The 24079-nt window shown below is 40.0% G+C and overlaps 1 protein-coding gene across 5 annotated transcripts in view; it reads right to left on the bottom strand.

Annotated features, from left to right (window-relative positions):
* Positions 1-952: 952 nt before the first annotated feature.
* The window catches only part of Epb41l5 (erythrocyte membrane protein band 4.1 like 5), a 120881-nt gene continuing 97754 nt past the window's right edge, over positions 953-24079 (bottom strand). For 2 of the 5 annotated variants that reach the window (XM_090342958.1, XM_090342959.1), the window contains exons 21-25: positions 19053-19143; positions 16009-16089; positions 13621-13662; positions 12509-12639; positions 953-5535 (exon numbers count right to left, since the gene is read on the bottom strand). In XM_090342958.1, the coding sequence (XP_090199084.1) occupies positions 5469-5535; positions 12509-12639; positions 13621-13662; positions 16009-16089; positions 19053-19143 (412 nt within the window). In that variant the 3' untranslated portion in view covers positions 953-5468. The remainder of the gene's footprint in view (positions 5536-12508; positions 12640-13620; positions 13663-16008; positions 16090-19052; positions 19144-24079) is intronic. The other 3 variants (XM_090342960.1, XM_090342961.1, XM_090342962.1) reach the window with 3 other exon arrangements.

The following is a 24079-nucleotide window of genomic DNA, read 5'->3' as shown; positions in this document are numbered from 1 at the left end:
AGGGCAAGTGTTTGGTAAGTCCCGGTTTAGCTCTAGACCCGTTGAGGGGTCAGAACTAGTAATCTTGACAATCTATTCTCCCTTAAATTAGTGCTCGGGTAGCTTGGAGTGTGTACTAGCTGTGTCCTGGTTTGGGGCACTTGAGGTGTGAGGGACCCTGGTGTAAGCTGGGGAGATGAGGCACAGGGCAGGGGCTCCCCTGCTGTGGAGAACAAAGGCTGTTGTCTTTCCTCTCTGAATGGAGTCCTGGGATTTAAACGCAAGAAGATGACAGTGAGCCCTATAGGATAGGGCGAGGCCAGGACTGGCTGCTGTGAGCCACCACAGCAATGGCACCGTTCCTTTTCATTGAGCTGGCAGTGCCACTGATCTTACTGCATCATTAGGCCTTCTAGGTTTTTCTTGGTGGTGGCCAGTAAAGCTCTTTCTAGGTGTCATGCTGGATTTCATTGGCTGTTCCGGGGTATCCATTTCCTTTTTGTGCTGGGAAACAGCCTCAACAGCTGCCCTACCCTTTGACTCAGACAGTGATCAAAGCTCCTGCCCCAGACAAGCAGGAGCTAGAGCTGTGGAGACACTGCCTATCCCCTTAGGGAGGAACAGAGATTCCTCCCTTGAGTTGTCATCTTTATGTCCAAAGGGATGGTTACTTTGCATTCTATACCTCCTTTTAGGAGAGCTTCTAAAAAGGTGACTGGGCTCAGGTTCCAACCTTCCCCCCATAACCCTATAACTCTGAAGCTCTGAAGAGCCCCGAAATGAGGAGGGAGAGTTACATTAGATTTTATGCATCTACTTTTCCACACTTCTCCCTGGAATAACCACTTACCTTCTAGGATTGGCTCAGGATGTTTAAGGAGGCTTTCTTGCTAACATTAGGTATGGCCTAACAATTCTGTTGAAGCCAGCATGTAGGTAAGAAATAGTCCAAGAAAAATTCAGAAAACATGAATGTCTTGCAGAAATTTTATTTGAATGAGATCACATCTAGAATTCTCATTTCAGTGTATAGACAGCTTATAGTTCAGTGTAGTGCTTCTAATACAAGCCATACAAACTGCAACTTGCAGAATACAGTGCACTTAATACAAAAATAAATTACAGTTTCAAAGCTACTGTAGAGATTTACATAGAAAAAGTAAACACAAAAGTTAGTGAGTCCGCCTGTCTATTATGCCAGATCTGAAGAAAAAGACAGCAAAAGGCTCTGTGTAGAAAACTACCCCTTGGAGAAGACATCTTGAGAAATGACTAAACATTGTCTTAAACAATGCAAGAAAGCAGAGGCTTAGAGATCTTATCTAAGAACTGGCAAGGAATTGCAGCTCCACCACCATGCTAACATAACAGAACAGCTCCAATTCCCATCATCCAAACCAAAGTCCTCATTCAGAGTTGTCAACCTTCTGATCACTCAATAATCAGTGTTTAAGTTTTTGTTTGTTTGTTTTTGCCAGTCCCAGGTCTTGAGCTCAGGGCCTGTACTCTGTCCTTGGGTTTTCTCAAGGCTAGAGCTTTACCACTTGAGCCTCAGCACCACATCTAGCTTTTCTATGTACGTGGTACTGAGCAATCAAACCCCAGTATTCTTGCTTGCTAGGAAGGCACTCTACCTGCTAGGTCAAACTCCCTTAAGTTTTTGAGAGGGAAAACAAAGTATAATTAATCTAGAAATGTACAGATTACAGAAACATCCAAATTTTCAAGCAACTACATAGTTAAGGGCAAGATTATCCAAAATTGGTGGGATCTCAACGAAGACTGTTAAAGCTGGGACCTACCCACACTGTGTCTTGCCTATCTATGTGGATGAAGACACAACACCCAGAGGTACTGGATGCTTTCAGAGACAAAGCACTGAAAAACCCACCTCAGGACCCTGCCTGTCTTGAAGGTAGCCATCGACTACCCCACAGAGCTGGAAAGCAGGGTTCAGGAACAGTCTTGCAAATAAACTTTCCTGAATAGTCACACTGTGTGCTGCTGTCACTGCCACTTCAGAGCTGTACTGGCAGAGCTGAGCTGGGAAGTCCTTACTACTCTTGCCCTTTTCCAGAGCAAGTGCATGTTCCCGCTAATGACAAAACAAGACATTTCGTTTTCAAGACCCTTATTTAGGAAACTATGTAGGGTTTTTCTTTCTGTGAGTGAATGGCAAACAACCTTCTAGCCAGGGTTCTGGAAGGACACTACTTTCCTTCCAGGACTTAGCTAAGAAAGAGAGGGTTACCTATGTTTTAGTGAGAACTGAAAAGAAGAAAACAAGCTTAGGCAGTCAAGAAATAGCTTAGGGAATCATCCTCAGGGGTCCACAGGACATCTATGGTCATGCAAAAGCAAATAAAACTAAAAACAGAAAGACTAGCAGGAAGTATTTTTCCAAAAGAATTTTTCTTAAAGCCAGTCAAAAACCTAACATAACCACCTTTCTGCTCGTTCAAAGTGCTCCTGAAGAGTGGGAATGAAAAGAACCAAGAGCCTTTCTTGTGAGGAAGGGAAGTGTTGCTGAAAAAGTCAGAATTAGGTCTAAATGCAGCTGACACGTGCTAGGGCAGGTAACTGAATCTTAAACTACCATGCTCACTCCTCTTTCTCCCAGCAGAGCACGTGACCATCCTCCCTTCCTGGTGCTCTCCCTAGACAAAAAGTAGAACAGTTGTTGTAGCTCTTGTTCCAGCAAGTCCAGAGCAGTATGAGATACATATATGCCATTAAAAGGCTTGCTGGGACCTTAGCTCCCTGTCCTTCAACCCCAGCACCAGCTGCTTTTGACCCAGTGTCACTGTAGTCTCTTTCTTTGCCAGCATCCTCATCTGGTTCACATAGTGTCCTTTCCCTTCTCACTACCTTCAAGGCCCTTCAGCTCTGCCTCCCTCCCCCTTATAGCAGAGGAGATGCTGAGCTGCTGGAGCAGCTCTGGGGACGGCATTAACAGCAGGTGGGACAGTAAGCTTAATGTGTCAAGATTTCCAGTGTCTGACAGGTATCTAATGAGGATAAGTCATTATTCAAGTATTCATTTTCATGTTGACCATTTCATACCAGGACGTAAAGATTCCTTTTAGCTTGAACCTCAAATACATTTTAACAAAGTTCCTAATGAATATTCTGGATGGCAAGAACTCAAGTACCTGAATATGCAAGTATTATGGACTATATTCAACTGCTTAATGTGTGTATAGCTTTTGGAAAATTTAAAGTAAGTTACCTCCTCAACAGGATGAGGCACTTAGGCCTTATGTAAGCGACGATGTGTTTCTTAGCTGTTTTATGGTTAGCAGCACCATCAATCTTGGAGGCATTGGGGGCTCTCAGACAGACAATGGGATGCCCAGCCCAACAGGTCCTGGGTTAAGCCCCCGGTTCTGAGTGTTACCTACAACTGTGGGAAAACGCATTTTACAACTGAGAGCAGGCATGAACACTGGTGCTTAGGATAATGGCTGAGTGGAGGTAGCTACCAAGAAAGGCCAACTTTTTTTCTTTCAGCAACAATATTTTATGCAAAAATATTTTTCAGTCTCCTTGGGAAACAGTGCATGATTAAAATTCCTGAGCTTTCCAGCAAGATGCTGGTGTGTTTGGCTAAGTATGTCATTATGTTAGAGGGAGCCCAGGATTGTTCAAACCATGGCAGTTCAAAGGTCGTCAAAATGGATGTACAAATACTCAATGATGCAGACATAATGGGGCAGAAAACCAAAAAACAAATTCCAGGAGGTATAGTGCAACTTCAGCCCTTCATAATAGGGATTATAGATGACCAATGTTGTTTACATAGTTCCCTCATTCCCCTTGGTAGTTGAGGTGCTTATCTTTAAGCATACAATTTAAAACTAAATTACACTGTTATTTCTGGGTGTAGGGATTATAGATGGATAAATATTTGTATTATTTCCTGTGATGAACATGTACTATTGAAGAACATCCATAACTGTTTTGTACAAAGATGAAGGAACTCATAACTAATGCAAAATCCCTAACACAGCTCGAGTATTCACAATGCTGTGTGGAGTTTCATACATGATGTACATTCAAGAAAGAAAATTCTCTCGTCTCTATTCCAGTTTCAATTTCTACCTAGTGTTTTTCTTTTTTTTCCAAATGCAGTTTGAGAGCTCCAAAATTAATCAGATCTAATTGCAAAGGAAGGCTACATCTTGGACTTGAAAGAAAGGAAGGCTACACAGTGGAGTACTGCTAGCTGTGCTGAGCTTTCATGAGGGTACCAGGGCTGTAATCCCCCCTAGTGCAGGGAGACAGCAGATGCCTCAGATAAATGCCCAGGGAACCTGCCTTCTTCTGGGTAAAGTTTAGTCAGATATGTGGTGCACACAAAGGCTTCCTGTGACAGAACTTAGAAAAATATGAAATCTGAATGCTTTGTAGTTCTCAGTGACTATTTTACCTTGGTATAAATTGGTAGTAGTTAAGCTAGTCCATAGGCAGCCAAAGAATGTGAGATATTTAAAATTCTTTACTTTTTTTTTGGCCAGTCCCCAGGTTTGAATTCAGGGCCTGGGTACTGTCCCTGAGTGTCTGTGCTCAAGGCTGGTGCTCTATCACTTGAGTCACAGTGTCATTCCCACTCTCCCTGCCTCTCCCCTCCCACCCCGTTTATGTGGTACTGAGGAATTGAACTCAGGGCTTCATGCATGCTAGGCAAGCACTCTAACACTAAGCCACATTCTTAACCCTTTACTAACTTCTAGTGAGTATTGTAGTAACTGCAAAAGAGCTATCGCAAAGCAGGGTGCTAGTGGCTCATGCCTGTAACCTAGCTACTCAGGAGGCCAAGATCTGAAGATCGGTGTTCATAGCCAGCCTGGGTAGCAACGTCTGTATAACTCTTATCTCCAATTAACTACCAAAAAGCCAGAAGTGGTAAAGCACTAGCTTTGAATAAAGGAAGCTCAAAGACAGCACCTAGACTCTGAGTTCAAGCCCCAGGACCAGCATACATACATAAAAAAATACAGCTGCCCCAAATCTACCAACATACTATCTGCCACAATTTATTTTCTTTCAGATAATGCATGAAAAGTACCATTTCTCTAACGGGCATTCAGATCAGGAACCCATAGAGGCTGTTGGTGATCCGTTGCCTTGTGAAGTCACTATGAACACATAACCGCTAGGTGGAGCCAAGAGTTTGAAAGAAACAGCAGGGAATTGCCCGATTCAAGACTTTAACTCTAATATTAGACAAAGTAAGGGATCAGAAAGGGACCAGATACCCTCAGTTGAGCAAATATGTAGTGTGTTAAATTTCCAGTTGGACAGAAAAAAATGTTTTGTTTTGTTTTGTTTTTTAAACGGAGGTAAAGTCAAATCTAGGTAGAACACTTTTACCTACAAGCACAGGATAAGCTCCTGAGTCCTAACACATTCCAGCTCAAAAAGATTCCAGGATGGCTGCTGGAGAGTGCTGAGCATTCCAGTTATAAGTGTTGCGGGAAAGGCAGCCTCTAGAGCTCAGTGGTCAGTAAACACTTCTGCTTCAACACAGGGTCTCTTGCCAAACTTGGAGCAGAGCTGAAAGGAAGAGAAAATGGCTTATCAATGAAAAAGTTCCTAGGGGTGGGAGCAGTCTTTCTCTTTCCACTTACTCACATGGAGATGCTAAAAAAAAAAACTATACAGCAGATCTAAATGGCTATGTAGAACGCCTAGCTTAGCAACAGCTCTCCCACAGAAGAGCATTTTCTAGATAATAATTAGCATTCTAAAAGTTAATCTACTGTATGGAGCTCTGTACAAGTATGTACTGTGATGAAGCGGTTAGAATTAAATGCAAGGATGAGTAGACCCTAATGTGGTTTCCAAACAACCTAAATGTATCGTTCCTGACAGAAAAAATGTAATTTAAAACATCAGGAAGCATTACAGACTTAATAATGACACAGCAGCCACCCTACACCCATTCTCCATTCCTACTAATATTTTCAATTGTGTGGGGCACTCTATCACATGAACCATGTGTCTGGTCTTCAATTGTTCTTTTACATTTTCCTTAATCTTTCTGCATCCCTTGTTCTCAAAGAGTGATCCTTGAAATTTGTTAGAAATGCAAATTTTGCGGTCCCATTTCAAACATACTGAAACACACCCAAGATGGGACTCCACAGCCCACTTTTTTGGGGGTGGATGGGAGGAGGCAGGGGAATGCTGCTTCCTTTGCAGGTCCTGGGTTTTGAACCCTGAACCTGGGCACATGTCCTTGAACTTTTGTGCTCAAGGCTAGCAGTCTACAACTTGGGCGACATCTCCACTTCTGGGTGGTTAAGTGGAGATAGGACTCTCATGTCAGCCTCCTGAGTAGCTAGGATTACAGGTATGAGCCATATTTTATTTCATAAGCGTTCCTCCAGAGATTATACCTCAAGTTCCAACTGTTCCAACAGTGTTTACACAATGATTTCCTACTAAGGACTATGAATGCATGAATTTGAATGCTTAACCTCTTACACTTTGCTTCCCAGCCCCACATTCCTGTCTTATCTTTTTTTTTTTTCTTTTCTACCAGTCCTGGGCTTGAGCTCAGGGCCTGAGCACTGTCCTTGGCCTTTCTCAAGGCTAGTGTTCTACCACTTGAGCCTCAGCACCACTTCCGGCTTTTTTTTTCTATGTGTGTGGTACCGAGGAATTGAACCTGGATCTTGTGCATGCTAGGCAAGCAATCTACCACTAGGCCAAACTCCTGGCCCCTGCCTTATCTTTTCAACACCAACTTATCTTTCCAAATCTAACCATTTTTGTTCATGTTAACATTCAGCATTTATTGAAATTATGTAAGTATTTTCACAACTGGGTGTCAGTGTATTATATTTCTTTCCCATGATGTTTATTTTCCCTGGATTGAGCTGTCTCATTAAAAAAATAGTGATTGCATCTTTGCTGTTATATATCTGTAATTTATTCCTTCTTGGGTAGTTCTTATCTGTCATGATCTCTTCACAGTACATTGTACATGCCATGTAATAACAAAACACATACATGTGTGTTTTGTTGGCAAAACTGTTCCTGGAATTTGATTCTTCTTTTTGAACTAGGACGGGAGCCTTTATAGACCTGGTTAGCAGATGCTGTTTCTGAACTTCTTTCCCTCTTCCTTCTGATAAATCCCTACACTTATCTACTACTTCCTGAGTCCCACATTCTTCTTAAATGCTTATCCATGTTTTGATGGAACACATCTTCCAGTAGCTCCTTGAGGAAAGCTGCTTGGGAAATACATATTTTAGATAAACTAAGCCTAAAAATATCACTATCCTTATCTTAAGAATATCACCAGTAGATTTTTCTGGACATAGAATTAGTTGAAACAAAAATTCTCCAGAATTATGAGACATTCTAGCTTTCAGCTGTCATTCTGAATACCAATCCATTGTATATAGTTTTGTTCTTTTCTCACTGAAGCCTTACATTCTTGCTTAACTTTGATCTAAAGTTCATGATGTTTCTATCTTCTATTTTACTAATAGCACAGTTTGAACTCAGGACCTTGTGCTTACAGTTTGCTTGCTTGCCTGGTTGACGCTCTAGCTTGGCCTTTTCTTGCAGACTTTTCTGCTTGAGATAGCTGGCTTTATAACCTTGAACTTCTGGATCTCAGCTTGAGTAGCTGGGGATTACAGGTAGCCACAGGCTAACAGCTGGTATAGTTTGTTTTCATTCTTTGTGCTAGGCACTAAGTAGGACCATTTAATTTGGTAACTCAAGTCCTTTTGTTCTGGGAACTTTTTCTTTCTTTCTTTTTTTTTTTAAAATTTCTTTCTTTATTGTTGTTGGCTGTGGGTTTTGAACTCAGGGCCTAGGTGCTGTCTCTGAGCTCTCTCTCTCTCTCTCTTTTCCCTATCCTTGGGCTTGAACTCAGGGCCTGCACTGTCCTTGGACACTTTTCCTCAAGGCTGGTGCTCTGCCACTTGAGCCATGGCACCACTTCTAGCTTTTTCTGAGTATGTAGTACTGAGGAATAGAACCTAGAGCTTCGTGCATGCTAGGCAAGCACTCTACCACTAGGCTATCTTCCTGGCCCCTTCTTTCTTTTTGAGGTGCAGGTCTTGGGGCTTGAACTCAGGGTCTCACTCCCTAATTCAGCTTTTGTCCTCTTATCTGGCACTCTACCACTTGAACCACACCTTCAGTCCAGATTTTTTGCTGGTTAATTGGAGATAGAATTTTGTAGACTATTGTACTGGCTTCAAACTATTATACGAAGATTTAAGTATCTTAGGAAATTAGTATTATAAGCAAAAGCCACCAGCATCTGGTTCTAGTAACTTTTTTCTTTGCCAGGCCTGGGTCTTGAATTCAGTGCCTGGGCATGGTCCCTGAGCTTCTTTTGCTCACTCTATTACTTTCGCTTTTTTCTGTTTATGTGATACTGAGGAATCGAATCCATGGCTTCATGCATGCTAGGCAAACACTACCACTAAGCCACATCCCTAGGCTCTGTGTAATTCTTATAAATTAGGATATACAAAGGTTAACATCTGTATGCCTTTTTTTCTGGCCGGTTGGTTATTCCAGGGAACAACCCTCTTACTTTCTTGTCTGAAAAATACTTATAGCTGGCCAGTATCTATCAGGATGCTGAGAATATAAGGAAGGTGGAGAGTTACATCCTTAGGTATGTGGACTTGAGTAACTTCCCTATTTCCAGTTCAGAGCTTTTCTCCAGTAGAAACCCCTAAATCCAGAACTTTTTTTTTTTAAGGGGGGCAGTCCTGGGGTTTGAACTTAGGGTCTGGGTACTGTCTTTGAGCTCTCTCAAGTCTAGTGCTCTATCACTTGAGCCACAGCATCATTTCAGGCCTTTTCTGTACACATGGTAACTAAGGAATCAAAGCCAGGGCTTCATGTGTGCTAGGCAGGCTTTCTACCACTAGGCCACATTCCGGGCCTCCAGAGCCTTTTTGGTCTGCCTCCTCAGAGGAAAATCTTCTGAACTGTGTCAGCAGAAGTAGGAGTAGGAGGATGGCAGATTATTTATCTAGTGATATAAGTAATTCTAACTAATTCTTGTACTCTAGGCTCTATCATATACCCTTATCTTCATAAATGTAGTACCTCCAATTCCTAACTAAGCTTTCTGAGACTCTGGCTTGCTTTTTATTTTGTTTCCATATCTTCTTTTCAGGTCCAGACTTTTGCTAGATTGGTTACCACTTATTTAGCTGCTTCCAAAACTTGGAGTTGAGACTCTTTCAACTACTGTTGTCTCCTTTCTTTGTTCTTATGATTTTATGTCATATAGAGAATATTCTAAAGTAAACTCAAAGCTCTGGAAATGGGACTTAGTCATCATGTTTTTGAATTACTGATTTTAATGTGCAGATACTTAAGTACACAAATCATAAAATCACAGCATGAAGACTGTAAATTGAACATACCTTTGATGCCAGCTTGCAGAAGAAAAAGCAGAACACTATTAGCACTTTTTAGGCTTCTTCCAACAACAGATCATTTGAGGATAACCATGATAGATAGATCTATGCTTGTTTTTTTTTTTTTTGGTGCTGATACTAAGGTTTGAATTCAGAGCCTTGTGCTTTTGCTTATAGCTGAAGCTGGAATTCTACCTCTTTGGCTATGCCTCTAGCCTGGCTTTTTGCTGGTTAACTATAACTGAGTCTGGGCTGGCTTCAAACGACTATACTAAGATCTCAGTCTCCTTAATAATTGAAATTATAGGCATGAGTCAATAGTACCTGGCTTACTTGTGCTTTTTTTTTTGGTGGAGGGAGCTGGTCTAGGGTTTGAAGTCAGGACCTAGATTAGAATCATTAGTATCTGGGCTTTGTGGCTCAAGATTAGTACTCTACCACACACATCTCCATTTCTGGTTTTTTGGCGTTTTACTACAGATAACACATTCATAAGACTTTCCTGCCCAGGGGACATCAAACCACTGGTGTCCAGTTTGTGCTTTTTCTTTTGTGCCAGTCTCAGGGTTTAAACTCAGGGCTTTAGTGTTGTCCTTGGGCTTTCTTAAGGTAGGGCTCTACCACTTGAGCCATAGCACCATTTCCAGCCTTTTCTATGTGTGTGGTACCAAAGGATTGAACCCAGGTCTTCACGCATGCTAGGCAAACACTCTATTACTATGCCAAATTTCTGGCCTCAACTTTTTTTTTTTTGGTTGATCATGGGACTCAAACTCTGAGCTCAACCTATTGCTCTACCACTTGAGCCACATCTCCAGCTTTTTCTGTGTATGTGGTACTGAATCAAACCTGGGTCTTTGTGCATGCTAGGTAAGTACTCTACCACTAGGCCAAACGCCCTGCCCAATCTTCTTTTTTTTTAAGCAGCAGAGTTTACAGTAATTTGTTACAGAGAAACAGATAATATGTTGTGCAATTCATCTACAATGCAGTTGTAGCTCATTGCTTTTTGCTGCTTTTGATTTCTATTAATCTAATAGACTTCTAATGGGCAATTGGAAAAATTTCAACTTGGACTATTATACTATAAACATTCTTACATATGGTTGTAGATGGACATAAATTCATATTTCCATTGGTCACATACCTAAGATTAGAACATTAACATTGGGTGTGTTTGGCCTTAGTAGCTTCTGCCAAACTTATTTCCAATGTGTTATTCCAAATTACAGTGCTCATCTCCATTAACACTTAGTACTACAGGACAGGTTCATTACAGTCTATGAGTGGAGAATAGTGGTGTCATGTGGTGGCTTGAATTTGCCTATCCCAGAGACTAGTCTAATTGTACCAACATATGTTAATTGTTGTGAAATGCCTATGCAAGTCTTTTGCTAGTTTTTCTACCGAGCTTTGTATTAATGATCTGAAAGAGCTTTATGATATACGGGGATAGAGTATATACCTGTACATACTGTGTATATATACAGTGGGGGGAGGAGACAGCACACAGGAGAAAGGGTAAGCATACACAACTGTTTTTTCCCATCTCTGGTTCCCTATACTATGCCTTTGAAATGTTCTTTTGGCAAATGGGATTTCTTGATATAATCTAAGTTGATATTTTTCCTTCATGATTAAAACTGTGGGGTGCTTAAAAATTTTTTTTGCCTATCTTGATCACCACGCTATTTCTGAACAAATCCATATTTATATCTATAATCTACCCAGAATGAATTTTTAATTTTTTGATGGGGGTATCTGATGTAAGGTTGGGTCAAGAGTAACTTTTTCCCACAAAGGCACTAACTTGCTCAGCTGTTCTTTCCTCATAGAATTGTGTTTGTAACTCGGGTAAGTCACATGTATTTGTGGAACTATTTTGGAACTCTATTCTGTTCCACAGACTCACTTGTTATTTTAATTTTATTAAGCCCTTTATTACTACTTTGGGTTTTAGGAGAGAACAGTAACAAGCTCTTCCTCTATGACTTTAAATTTGGAAGTCTTTAAGAGCTTACAATTTTTGTGTAAATTTCATTGTTCATTCCTCTGCATGCAATCTCCAGTTTTACATGGGCAATTACTAGGAACACAGTGTTTTGTACAGAGCACTACTTGTCTAGATACAGGCTTCCCAATGGCTGTCTGTACTTGTCTTGTTCACTGCTGTCTTCAGTGCCAGACACAACCAACCAAGGCCAGGAACATCATATTCAACTGAGTGAATAATGATATTACTGAAAAAATTATGGAGAAAAGGGAATAATTTTAAAAGTAAACTATAAATTTCTTTCGGTTTCTTTAATCATCTTTAATTTCCTTCTGCCTAGTCAGGAAAGTATTCAACTGACCCATATACTTCCTCTTCTTGTTCTTCCCCACCTCTTGGCCCCCAAGAGGTGGCTTTAAATCAGGGCCTAGAAACTGTTCCCAAGGCTCTTTTGCTCAAGGCTAGCACTCTACCATATGAGCCACAGTGTCATTTCTGGCTTTTTCTGTTTATGTGGTACTGAGGAATTGAAGGGAAGGCTTCATGCATGCTAGGCAAGCATTCTACCAGTAAGCCACATTCCCAGTCCCCTGACCCACATTCTTAATACAAAGAGAATAACAGAAATAGTAGCTAATTAGGAAAAAGGTCTGAAATGAGAGTGAAGGTAATTATAAATCTTATGCAAAACAGCTATAGCTTTGATTTTAGCAACCAAATACTGAAGAGTTCTTCCCAGCCCAGTTTCTATTTGTAGAAAGCAGTATATTGAAATGATCTCATAGCAGTTGTCAGTAAATGCTATATCAGGGCCCTCAGCTTAGGAATCTCCTAACTCACCTTCCTAATGTACCATTTCACCTGTTTTGATGGACACTGACATGAATGGCTATAGAGTAGGAAAGGAAGACATAAATTACTTAAAAATACATAAATATCCGTCATAAACCGATTAATATTTTTATTTAGCAAAGGCTTCCCAAATAATAAATTGTAGAAAATTATTATAGCATGAGAACTATTAAACAGAAAAAAAATTCATCCCATTTTAATTAAGTTCAATTAGGAATACAAGAATTGACATTGTTATCTTAAATAAAACGACAACTGAGAAGTAGTTTCTTACCTGGTTACAGCATCTACTAAGAATGGCGCTGGGGTAGAGATCATAGCGATTCGGTCTTTATTACCACATCCCTCTGTCCCTTCCAAAGATGATTCACATCCTTTAAGCCCATTAGATATGGTATTGCCCTGCTGTGGAAAATATACAACACATGTGATCACAGAGATACTAACACTTTTCCAGTCTATTAATGAAGAGCTGAGGGCACTCTGGCTGCATCCTCTGTCACCCACTCTTCACCAGGAGTGCAATGGTGGTTGGCCCTCCTCCATAAAGCATCCCCCTGTGGTCAAAGAGGTCAACTTTTCCTGATAGAGAAGAACTGGTCTTTAGTTAAGGATATATGAGTATTACGCTCCCCTTTTAGAACTTTCTAACAGCTTTTTAATGACTACGGAAACGATTGTGATGTTCATGCTGGTTTTGTTATTATTTTTTCCTGTGGTTTTCCTGGAGCTTAAACTCAGACCTGAATGCTGTCTCTGTGCTTTTTTGATCAGGATAGTGCTCTACCACATGAGCCACAGCTCCATTTCTGGCTTTTTTGGTGGTTAACTGGACCTAAAGAGAATCATGAACTTCTTCCCTGCCTGAGCTGGCTTTCAACCCAGATCCTCAGATCTCAGCTTCCTGAGTAGCCACTGTGAGCCACCAATACCTGGCCAAGTTTTATTTTATTTTATTTTTTAAACTATCCTTCATGGGCTGGGAGCGTGGCCTAGTGGTAGAATGCTTGTCTAGCATGCATGAAGCCCTGGGTTCAATTCACTGGTACCACATACACAGAAAAAGCTGTAAGTGGTGCTGTGGCTCTAGGGGTAGAGCTTTAGCCTTGAGAAAGCCCAAGGACAGTGCCCAGGTCCTGAGTTCCTGCCCTAGGACTGGCAAAACAACAACAACTATCCTTTACTCCAAATTTTTATTTTATCTGTATCCACAAGCATTTACAAACAGAACAATTAAGCTGCAAATCTGAAGTCATTAAATTCAATTAGCCCAGCTTTGATAATGACTACAATTTTTGTATAAAAAACAAACAAGAATCTGGTTATCCCATAGGCGTCACTTTAAAAGGGTAACTAGAAGAAAAATGTCAAGTATTATAAACTTACTGGAATAATCCACCGGGGTGTGATCATGGATGTCGAACACACCTAAAACAAATTTCACAGGTACATTTACTTTCAGAGATAACTGGCTTATTTCATAATCACACTCATGATTCTTTCTTTCTTTCTCCTTCCTTCCTTCCTTCTCCTTCCTCCCTCCCTCCCTCCCTCTGTCTCTCTCTCTTTCTCTTTCTTTCTTTCATTCTTTCTTTCCCAGTCTTGGGCTTAAGCTCAGGGCGTGAGCACTGTCCTTGGACTTTCTCAAAACTAGAGCTCTACCACTTGAGCCTCAACACCATTTCCAGCCTTTTTCTATGTATGTGGTACCTAGGAATTGAGCCTGGGTTCGTGCATGCTAGGCAAGCACTCTGCCACTAGGCCAAACTCCGGGCCCTCATGATACTTTCTTTTATTATGAATGCAGCTAAGGACTACAGTTCTTAATGAGCCTCCTTGAGCTCACATGGACTTCTGAGTCAAAGACTCTTCTACAACATGGACATAACATCACACAACTTAAGAAACTGTCATAATTTTATTATATCTAAAAGTGTACAACTCATACTACTTTTTTTTCAGTTGTAGGAGACTTGAACTCAGGATCTGGGCAATTTTTCTACTCAAGGAGAGAGCTCTACCACTTTGAGTTACAGCTCTACTTCCAATTTTTAGGTGGTTAACTGAAGGTAATAGTCTCATGGACTTTCCTACCTTGGATGGCTTTGAACTGTGATCCTTAGAACTCAGCCTCTAGAGTAGCTAGGATGACAAGTGTGAACTCCTGGTACCTAGCCACAATAACTTATTAAAAGGTAGCTAAAAATACAATGGGAAAAATCCTATTAATAACAGCATAAAAGGTCCTGGAGTTTGGCCTACTAGTAGAGTGCTTGCTTAACATGCACGTAGACCCGGGTTCAATTACTTGGTACCACATACACAGAAAAAGCTGGAAATGGTGCTGTGGCTCAAGTGGTAGAGCTCTAGCCTTGAGATCTCAAAGAGCTCAAGCCCTGAAACTGGCAAAAAAAAAAATTAACAGCATAAAAATATGAAAAAATTAGAAATAAAATTAGGAAAGTAGAAGACTTACATTAAGGATGGAACTACAACCATACAACTTTAAGAGGAAATATAGCCTTGAATGAGAAATGCATTGTATTTCTAAGACAAATTATAAATATAGTCATTAGTTCCCAAATAAATTATAGCACTGATGAAATTATTTAAAAAAAAACACCTCAAGGGTGTGGAGAGGTAGGGCTTGAAATATTACTCAAAAGATCATTTGAGAGAATTAGGAAGCAGCTGGGTGCTGGTAGCTCATGTCTACAATGCTAGTTACTCAGGAGGCTGAGATCTGAGGATCACCATTTGAAGCCAGCTACTCAGAAGGATCCTCTTGAGACTCTTATCTTCAGATAGACACTCAAAAACTGGAAATGGTACTATGGCTCAAGTGGTAGAGCACTGGATTTGAGTACAAAGAGGCTCAAGGACAGTGCCGAGGCCCTGAGTTCAAGGCCCAGGACCAACAGAAAGAAAAAAAAAAGGACTTGGCAAACAAAGTTAGAAAAACAAACAAAATTAAGCAAAACAGTAAATTAGAGGTGGGCAACAGTGGCTCTTCCCTATAATCCTTGCTACTCAGCAGACAGGTCTGAGGACTAGGGGTCAAAGCCAGCCCAGATAGGAAACTGTGAGACTCTTATCTCTAATAAACCAACAAAAGGGCCAGAAATGGAGCTGTATCTTAAGTTGTAAAGTGCTACCTTTCAGTGCTAAAGCTCAGGTATTGTGCCTAGGCCCTGAGTTCAAGCCCCAAGACTGGAAGTGGGGAAAAAAAGGCTGGTTTTACATCCACCATTAGCTCTCATTGTCTGTCTGTCTGTCTGCCTGCCTGCCTATCTATCTTGTCTGTCTGTCTGTCTGTCTGTCTGTCTATCTATCTATCTATCTATCTATCTATCTATCTATCTATCTATCGACAGTCCTGGGGCAACACACAGTACACAGTACCTAGGCACTGTCCGAGTTTCTTTTTTTCAAGATTAGTATTCTACCACTTGAGCCACAGCAGCACTTCTGCCTTTGTCTATTTATGTGGTATTGAGCAATTGAACCCAAGGCTTCATTGCATGCTAGGCAAGCACTCTACCACTAAGCCACATTCCCAGCCCCGTTACATACTATTTAGTATGGTACTGTAATTTCTATATGATGATATACAAATTAAAAGTGGTAGAATTTCAGTTAGACAAGTAGCATTAAGTGATCATTGAAATACAAATTCAAATCAAAGATTTACTAATTTTTCAAGTGGCAAAAACTGGAATAAAGCAGGAACAATTTCAAAGCAGAAATTCCTTTTCATCTTGCAGTTTTACATACTTTTACCTGAGGTGTGACTGTGTGGTCAATTAAATTCTCAGTTAGAGACAAGAGTAAGGCATCTAATTCATCAGTTGCATCCTGTCAAAGACAAGGCAACAAAAACAAAATTGTTAAAAGATGAACTCATCATCAGACTAATCTTTTCTGTATTTTCTCAATTTATAATTCTGACTGAGGCCTAGTTAGTGTTAATCTTCTAAACAAATATGGACATTTGGGAATAACAGTTATTAATGATTCCACTTCTTTTAAAAGAAGAATTTAGGGACCCAGAATTTGGCCTAGTGGCAAGAGTGCTTGCCTAGCATGCACAAAGTCCCGGGTTCAATTCCTTGGAACCACATACATAGAAAAAAGCCAGAAGTGGTGCTGAGGCTCAAGTGGTAGAGCTCTAGCCTTGAGAAAGTCCAAGGACAGTGCTTAGGCCCTGAGCTCAAGCCCAGGGCTGGCAAAAGAAAAAAAAAAAAAAGAACAATTTAAACTATAATCTAAACTTGAAAAAGAAGTGTTCTGTAAAACATGAGTGAGGTTAATACTGTTCTGGCTTATTTAAGACCAACAATGGTAAAAGGTACAGAATAGAAAATAGTGACTTAAGGTGATCCATCAATTTCAAATGTTCCTTTATGTAGACATATAGATGCTGTGCTGTTTACATAAGAGTACAATATGAACTCTCTCTTTATAAATGTAATGAACACTTTTCATTAATTTTAGTATTTGAGGTAATTTATGGAGGACCCAATTTTGTACTAAAGAGTATGAGAAGGAAAATTTAAAAACAATAAAATACTCAATTCCAATCTAACAGAATGGAAAAGAGGAATGTGGGATATATATAGTACATAATAAATAAGGGCCTTTGTTTACACATTTCCATTTCTGTTTTCAAGGCCAGGTGGACCTTATTTCTATTTCAACATACAATAAATTATTAGTCACATCCACAAGAGAACGTTCCCTTTCTCATCTCCTTCCCCCTATCTGGCCCCTTCCTGCCGCACTGCCTGGCTAAGGGCACGGTAACAGCCTGTGCATGTCTCTACCACAGTGTATTATGATTTTCTCTCCCACTGCCTGATAAACAGTTTGAAAGCAGAGAGCATGCTTCATTTATTTTCTAATCTGCAATGCCTAGCATGCTGTCTGGTACATAGTATACATATAATAAATCTTTGAACTAAATCTTCCCTGTTCTAACAATCTCAGGTTCTACTTAATGGTTTTCAGCAACTAGTCAAAAATATTTATGTCTTTTTAAGAATTTTAATGACAAAAAATAACTCTTGTGGGGCTGGGAGTTTGGCCTAGTGGTAGGGTGCTTGCCTAGCATGCATGAAGACCAGGGTTCAATTCCTCAGTACCACATATATAGGAAAGCCAGAAGTGGTGATGTGGCTCAAGTGGCAGAGCCCTAGTCTTGAGGAAAAAAGCCCAAGGACAGTGCTCAGGCCCTGAGTTCAAGCCCCAGGACTGGAAAAAAGAAACAAAAAACAAAAAACTCTTGATCAAAGGTATTTTATGTTAATTTTCATTTTAGTTCTAAAGTCTAAAAGATTTTATAATTAAACATATTGTCTTTGTATAGTGAAGTTAAAGGTGATTTCAAGTTCTTTTTTTATGATGTATTTAATAAGTTTTTACAATAAAGAAATATACAAAAATGATAAATATTAATTTTCAAGCACAATCTTTTATATATATATTTTTATTGTAATTAATAAAAGGGTTACATGATATTTGCCAGATAGAAGGTGCATTAATACATTGATACCATTTCACATGTCTTGGTACCCATTACCCTTCCCCCACCGCACCACCCACTCCCCGTATTGGTTTTCTCCCCTTCCCTATCAAGTTTCAGTATAACCAAATACAAATAAATTCAATATATCAGGTAACAAAGTGAGATACTGTAACAATATGAGATACCCAAGGGACAGCAAAGGAGATGAGGGATAACATAGTACATTAAGGACAACAATCATTCGTTATATGGCTTTTGTTTCAATATCCTGGAGGTCCTTTCAATTAGTCAAGCACAATGTTTAACTTGTAAATTAAAACCTTTACAGGTAAGAGCCAGGAGTTTGGCCTAGTGGTAGAGTGCTTGCCTAGTATACATGAAGACCGGGGTTCAATTCTTCAGAACCACATACATAGAAAAGAGCCAGAAGTGGTGCTATGGCTCAAGTGGCAAAGCACTAGCCTTGAGAAAACCCAAGGACACGTGCTCAGGCCCTGAGTTCAAGCCTGGGACTGGCCAAAAAAAAAAAAAAGTCTCAAAACCTTCATAGGTAATAACGTTTTTTTTTTTTTTTATTTTACAGTTTCTTAATTGATAAGAAATGACAAGTGGATATAAGAAAAACAAAAGTTGGGATGAGCTGATTTTAGAAATGCATTCTAGCTGGATGTCAGTGGTTCAGGACTATAGTCCTAGCTATGCAGGGGACAGATCCAGAGGATCTCAGCAATCTTGAAACTAATCTAGGTAGAAAAGTCTTTGACACTCCACTCCAAAATGATTAGCAAAAAACACCGAAAGACAAATAAAAAACAACTTTAAACAAAATCAAACCAAACAGGCCAAGTTTCACATAACTTATATTCTTCAGAGTAAATCAGATTACAAATTTCTGCAGGACTGCCTATACCCTTAATGCCTTCTTCTAATACATAAATGTGCCCATATTCATATAATGAAAAGGAATGAAAGCATGGATAGCTTCCAAGAGCATCCTCAATACAAAAGTACAAACATCATTAAACTGGAGAGGAAAATCTGCTTTGAACTGTGATACTGAGGTCAGGATCATAGATCCTGAGTAGCTAGGATTACAGATGTGAGCCATCAGTACTTGAGGACAAGAGCCTGAGTAGCTCTTATAAAGCATCTGATAACAGGATGATCCCTAGAGCTCTTGAGGCTCAGTGGGTTTCTCATAGCTCATGTTCTAATGCTAAGCAGAAATCACCGAACATCCCTAGTTATATTCAACTGAATATTGTCTTTAGAAAAACTGAAGGAGGATACTTACCTTTAGAATAGAACTACTGTCTGCAGCTGTGGTTTGTAGTATAGCATGAGAATCTTGGCAGAGGGACACATTATTCTCATTTAATACAGCACTGAGAAGGGAGAGATAAATTCAGATTAAAGAGGACCTGTACAGGAAAAGGCAACATTGTTGAACAAAAAATTTAGAAAAGAATATGGAATTCATGAAGGAGAAGACGAAATGGCAACAGGAGAGGAGTACTCAACCACCAGTGCCACACTGTACACTTGTGTGAAAGCTATCCCCACCCCCACAGAACATTTTTACATATAGCTCAAATACACTTGCCATTGATTGAAATAGCTGACTGCCTTGCTTCCCTCCAAAAAATCATTAAAATGAACAAAAAGATTTTACTTTATCAAAAGAAAAAAATGTATGTACTATCAAAAAACCATTAAAGGTTGCCAATAGTATTTCAGAAATCTTCAGAAAATCCTAAATGATACTCAGAGGATTTTTTTCAAGGTTAACAATGGATTAAATGTTTCTTCAAATTTAGAGAAACTATATAAAGGATAGAAAGACAGGCAAAATAGTTGTTTATAAAAAGGTATGTCAGTCACAAGAGATTTTTTTTAAAGCTATTATAGAATATGTATTGAATACTCCAAACTTTAGAGAGCAGTCAGGAACATCAGGGGCAGCCATTATCTAAGAACCTGGACTGGGGAGCTCTACTGTGGAAGACAAAGGCAGTAGCACCCATGGTGCTCTGGATACTGCAACAGGATTAGCCCAAGTGAATGGATGCTGCAACATTTCTAGGTCTTATCTCCACACAACAATAAGGACAGGAGCAATCCTAAGATGATCTTAGAAAGAAGAAGACCACAGACAAGGCTTATGCACCAAGACATCAGAAACAGCAGGAAACCTCAGCCTTCACCAGTATCACTGAAGTGCTCAAGCACCAGCAATCCTAATATGATCACAGGATGGAGAAAAATGAGAAATAAACTGAAGACTGCAAAACAGACCACATGAATGAGTGGAAGCCAGTTCTACGGTATTTACAACATCACAGAAAACAGACACAGACATGGAAAACAAAAGAATGTTCAGGTGGGTACTGGTGGATTACCCCTATAATCCTAACTACTCAGAAGGCTGAGAGCTAGTTTGAAGGCAGCCTGGGCAAAAAAAGCAAATGAAATTATTTCTAACTAGCAAAAAAGCCAAAAGTAGTACTGTGGCTCAAGTAGTAGAGTGAGCAAAGAAACTAAAAAAGAGCACCTAGTATTGGCTCAAAAAAAAAAGTGAAATATGTTTTTACAATGATTTTCTCAACCTTTAAAGATTATGATAAGTAGCACAGCTTATCATAAGAAAAATGAGAAATGGGAAGAAACTATCCCTCAGAAAGCATAAACATTGGACTTACTAGACAAAGACTACATATCAACTGTCTCAAAAACTCTCATAAAACAAAAGGAAAGTATAAAGAACTACAGGAAACCAGTAGAAGAATGAGACAACAAATATAGTTATATTAAAATTTTTAGAGTTGAAAGCACAACTTACAACTTTATTCTTTTCACTTTTTTTTTGTGACAGTGCTGGAGCTTGAACTTAGGGCTTGAGGGTCTGTCTCTGAGCTTCTTCACTCAAGGCTTGCACTATACTACTTGAACCACAGTTCCACTTTCAAGTTTTACTGGGACTTAACTGGAGGTAACAGTCTCATAAACTTTCCTGTCTGGGCTGGCTTTAAACTATAATTTTCAAATTTCAGTCTTCACAATAGCTAGAATTACAGGCATGATTCACTGTCACCCAGCCTCCTCCCCCTCCTCCTTCTAGTGTGTTTTTTTTTTTTTTTTTGTTTGGTCATGGGGCTTGAATTCTGGGGCTGGGTGCTGTCAGTGAGCTCTTCAGCTCAATTGGAGATAAGAGTCTTTTGGGCCCAGCTAGCTTTGAACTGCAATCCTCAGATCTCAGCCTCCAGAGTAGCCAGGATTACAGGTATGAGTCACTGGCACCAGCAATTTTTTTTTTAAAGAAAAATTTACTAGAGTATTTTCAGAGCAGATTTAATAGATCAAGAAGGGAGGGATAAAAGAATGAAGAAGAGAAGAGGGGGAGAATACAGTCAATAATTCAATGTACATTCTACAAAATCAAGTAAAGTGAGGGAAGGGGTTGGGGGTGAGTGAGAATGTTGAAAGGACACTGATCAAAGTGCATTGTATTCATAAACTGTTCTGTTGCCTGCCTACCCTCCTCCAAATTACATAGGACAGAACTTAGATCATTCTAAGTGCTGAATAACTGTCAAACAAATGGACAAAAACATTAATAAAGGCAGCTTGGGGCCAGGAGCTTGGCTTAGTGGTAGAGTGCTTGCCTAGAATACCCTAGAAGTCTGTGTTTGATTCCTTGGTACCACATACACAGAAAAAGCCGGAAGTATTGCTGTGGTTCAAGTGGTAGAGTGCTAGCCTTGAGAAAGCTAAAGGAAAGTGCCCAGGCCGTGAGTTCAAGCCCCAGGTTTGGCAAAAAAAAAAAAAAAAAAAAAAAAAAAAGACTGACAGCCTACACTGTGTTACAGACATGGACATGAGTCCTCTAACTGGTTTACCTCAGTCTCTCCTCAACCCCTGAATTGTTGAACACAGTAAATACTAGCCTCATGGTGCTATTTCAATGTAGAAAATTAAAAATTCAGGGGTTAGGGATTTAGCTCAGTGCCCGTTAAATGCAAGGCCGCCCTGACTTCAGTCTTCAGCTCTTGAAAAAAAAAATCTGCAAAATTAAAACATCAACCCTCAGTGACATTAGTCATATTTCCAGTACTCAGGAGCCTTTTGTGATTAGAACCTCCAGTATTAGACAGCACACAAAAAGAACATTTCTATTGTAGGAACAATACTGAATAGTACTATTTTGTCAGTTGTGGGGCTTGAATTCAGAGCCTGGACACTGTCCCTGAGTTTTTGTGCTGAAGGTTAGATTTTTACCACTTTGACCACAGCACCACTTCCAGTTTTTCTGGTTATTAATTGTAGAGAAGAGTCTCACAGATTTTTCAGCCCAGACTGGAATCCTCGGATCTCAGCCACCTGAATAGCTAGGATTATAGGTGTGAGACACTTGCTCCTGGCTGGACACAACTGTTTTACACAAAAATCAAACTAAGCTGGGCACGGTGGCTCACGCCTGTAATTCTGCTCAGGAGGCTGAGATCTGAGAACAAAGGTTCAAAGCCAGCCCAAGCACAAAAGGACCTGAGACTCTTATCTCCAATTTACACTAGAAAATGGGAAGTGGGGCTTGGCTCAAGGGTAGGGCTGAAGAGTTCAGAGATAGTGCCCAGGCCCAGAGTGCAAGCCCCATGACTCCCCCCACAAACCTCCCCCCAAAAAACCCAACAACAACTGAGCCTATCAGCCAAGTTGTTCAATCTTTACCTTGAAGCCCCCTTCCATGGCTTTCTGATACATTCAGGAAAATGTAAATCCGGAAATGAACGGCTTTTCTGTGGTCAGCCATATTACCTAGGAGTTTTTTCCCACTATTTTCCAATGGACTACACTACACAGAAAACATGTTTTCACATCAGCATTTTTTGTGGGCTCCCCTCCTCACCCCCCACCACAAAGCTATTCTTTTTTTTTCCTTGAATTCTATCATTTCCTTTATCTAATGCTTTCACTAGGTTCTTTATTCCCTGGCTAGCTGGTACTCACTGTAACCCATTCTTCCTACATAGTCCCTCTCTTTCTGCTTAGTTTTTCTTTATAGTGCCACCATCAGTCTACTAGTTGACATACTGATCTTTCACACTGCTGTTTGAAACTTGTCTATACCTTACTCTAATCCTACTTAGAATAATTCCTGGCATATAACTGGCACTCAATACATATTGGTTGACTTAAAAAAAATCCTAGTATGTTTCTATGACATACAAACCCTTAGCCTAATTTTGATTAAGTTCTAAATACTAAGTCCCAGTGATTGTAAATAGAGTCCTCTCTTGAACACTCATTTGTTAAACCTGTCATTTAAAATATGATGTAAAAATCGTTAATAAAGAAAAAAAATAGAAAAAAATCCTAGTTGTGGGGCACAATGGCTCCTGCCTATAATCCTAGCTACTCAGGAGGCTGAGATCTGAGGATCAAGGTTCAAAGCCAGCCAGGGCACAAAAGGACCTGAGACTCCAAATAAACTCTAGAAAATGGGAAGTGGGGCTTGGCTGAAGGGGTAGGGCGGTAGCCTTGAGCTGAAGAGCTCAGGGACAGCACCCAGGCTGAGTTCAAGCCCCACCATCTACAAAAAAATAAAAAGAAATCCTAGATCCTAGTGGTCAACTGGGGTCAGCTGTTAGAAACAGATGGAAAATAATGAAAACAAACAAACTGAGCCCATGGAACTTATGGAATCTAAACACCAATATATTCTTTACTTGTACAGAAGTCTAGGATGAGAGGTAAGAAAAGCCTAGTTCAAAAAAGAACAGTTGAAAATACAACAAATTTGATAAAAAGACATTTAAGAAGGTTGATAAACTCCACAGGATAAACTCAGGATCCAAAGTATTTGTGTTATTTACACTGTCTAAAGCTGAAAACAATAAAGATTTTTTTTTTTTTGCCAGCCCTGGGCTTGAGCTCAGAGCCTGAGCACTGTCCTTGTATTTTCTGAAAGCTAGAGCTCTACCACTTGAGCCTCAGCACCACTTCCCGCTTTTTTCTATGTATGTGCATTGAGAAATCGAACTCGGGTCTTGGTGCATGCTAGGCAAGCACTCTACCACGAGGCCAAACTTCTGGCCCCCCATATACTTTTTTTTGGGGGGGGGGGAGTATGCTGGAATTGAGGCTTGAACTCAGGGCCTGGTGCTCTTGTTTGGGTTTTTTGTGTTCAAGGCAACTACTTGAGCCACATCTCCACTTTCAAGGGCAGACTTTTGAAAGTAGTAAAAAGTATGACATAAAGATCCTAATAAGATTAATTAACAATATCTTGACAGAAAACATGAAAAATAGCACAGGATAACATTT

The sequence above is a fragment of the Megascapheus bottae genome, chromosome 12 (assembly GCF_031878675.1).
Source record: "Megascapheus bottae isolate mThoBot1 chromosome 12, mThoBot2.hap1, whole genome shotgun sequence".
Taxonomy (NCBI): domain Eukaryota; kingdom Metazoa; phylum Chordata; class Mammalia; order Rodentia; family Geomyidae; genus Megascapheus; species Megascapheus bottae.
The sequence above is the reverse complement of the archived record's forward strand: the minus strand, read 5'-3'. Positions and strand labels throughout refer to the sequence as shown.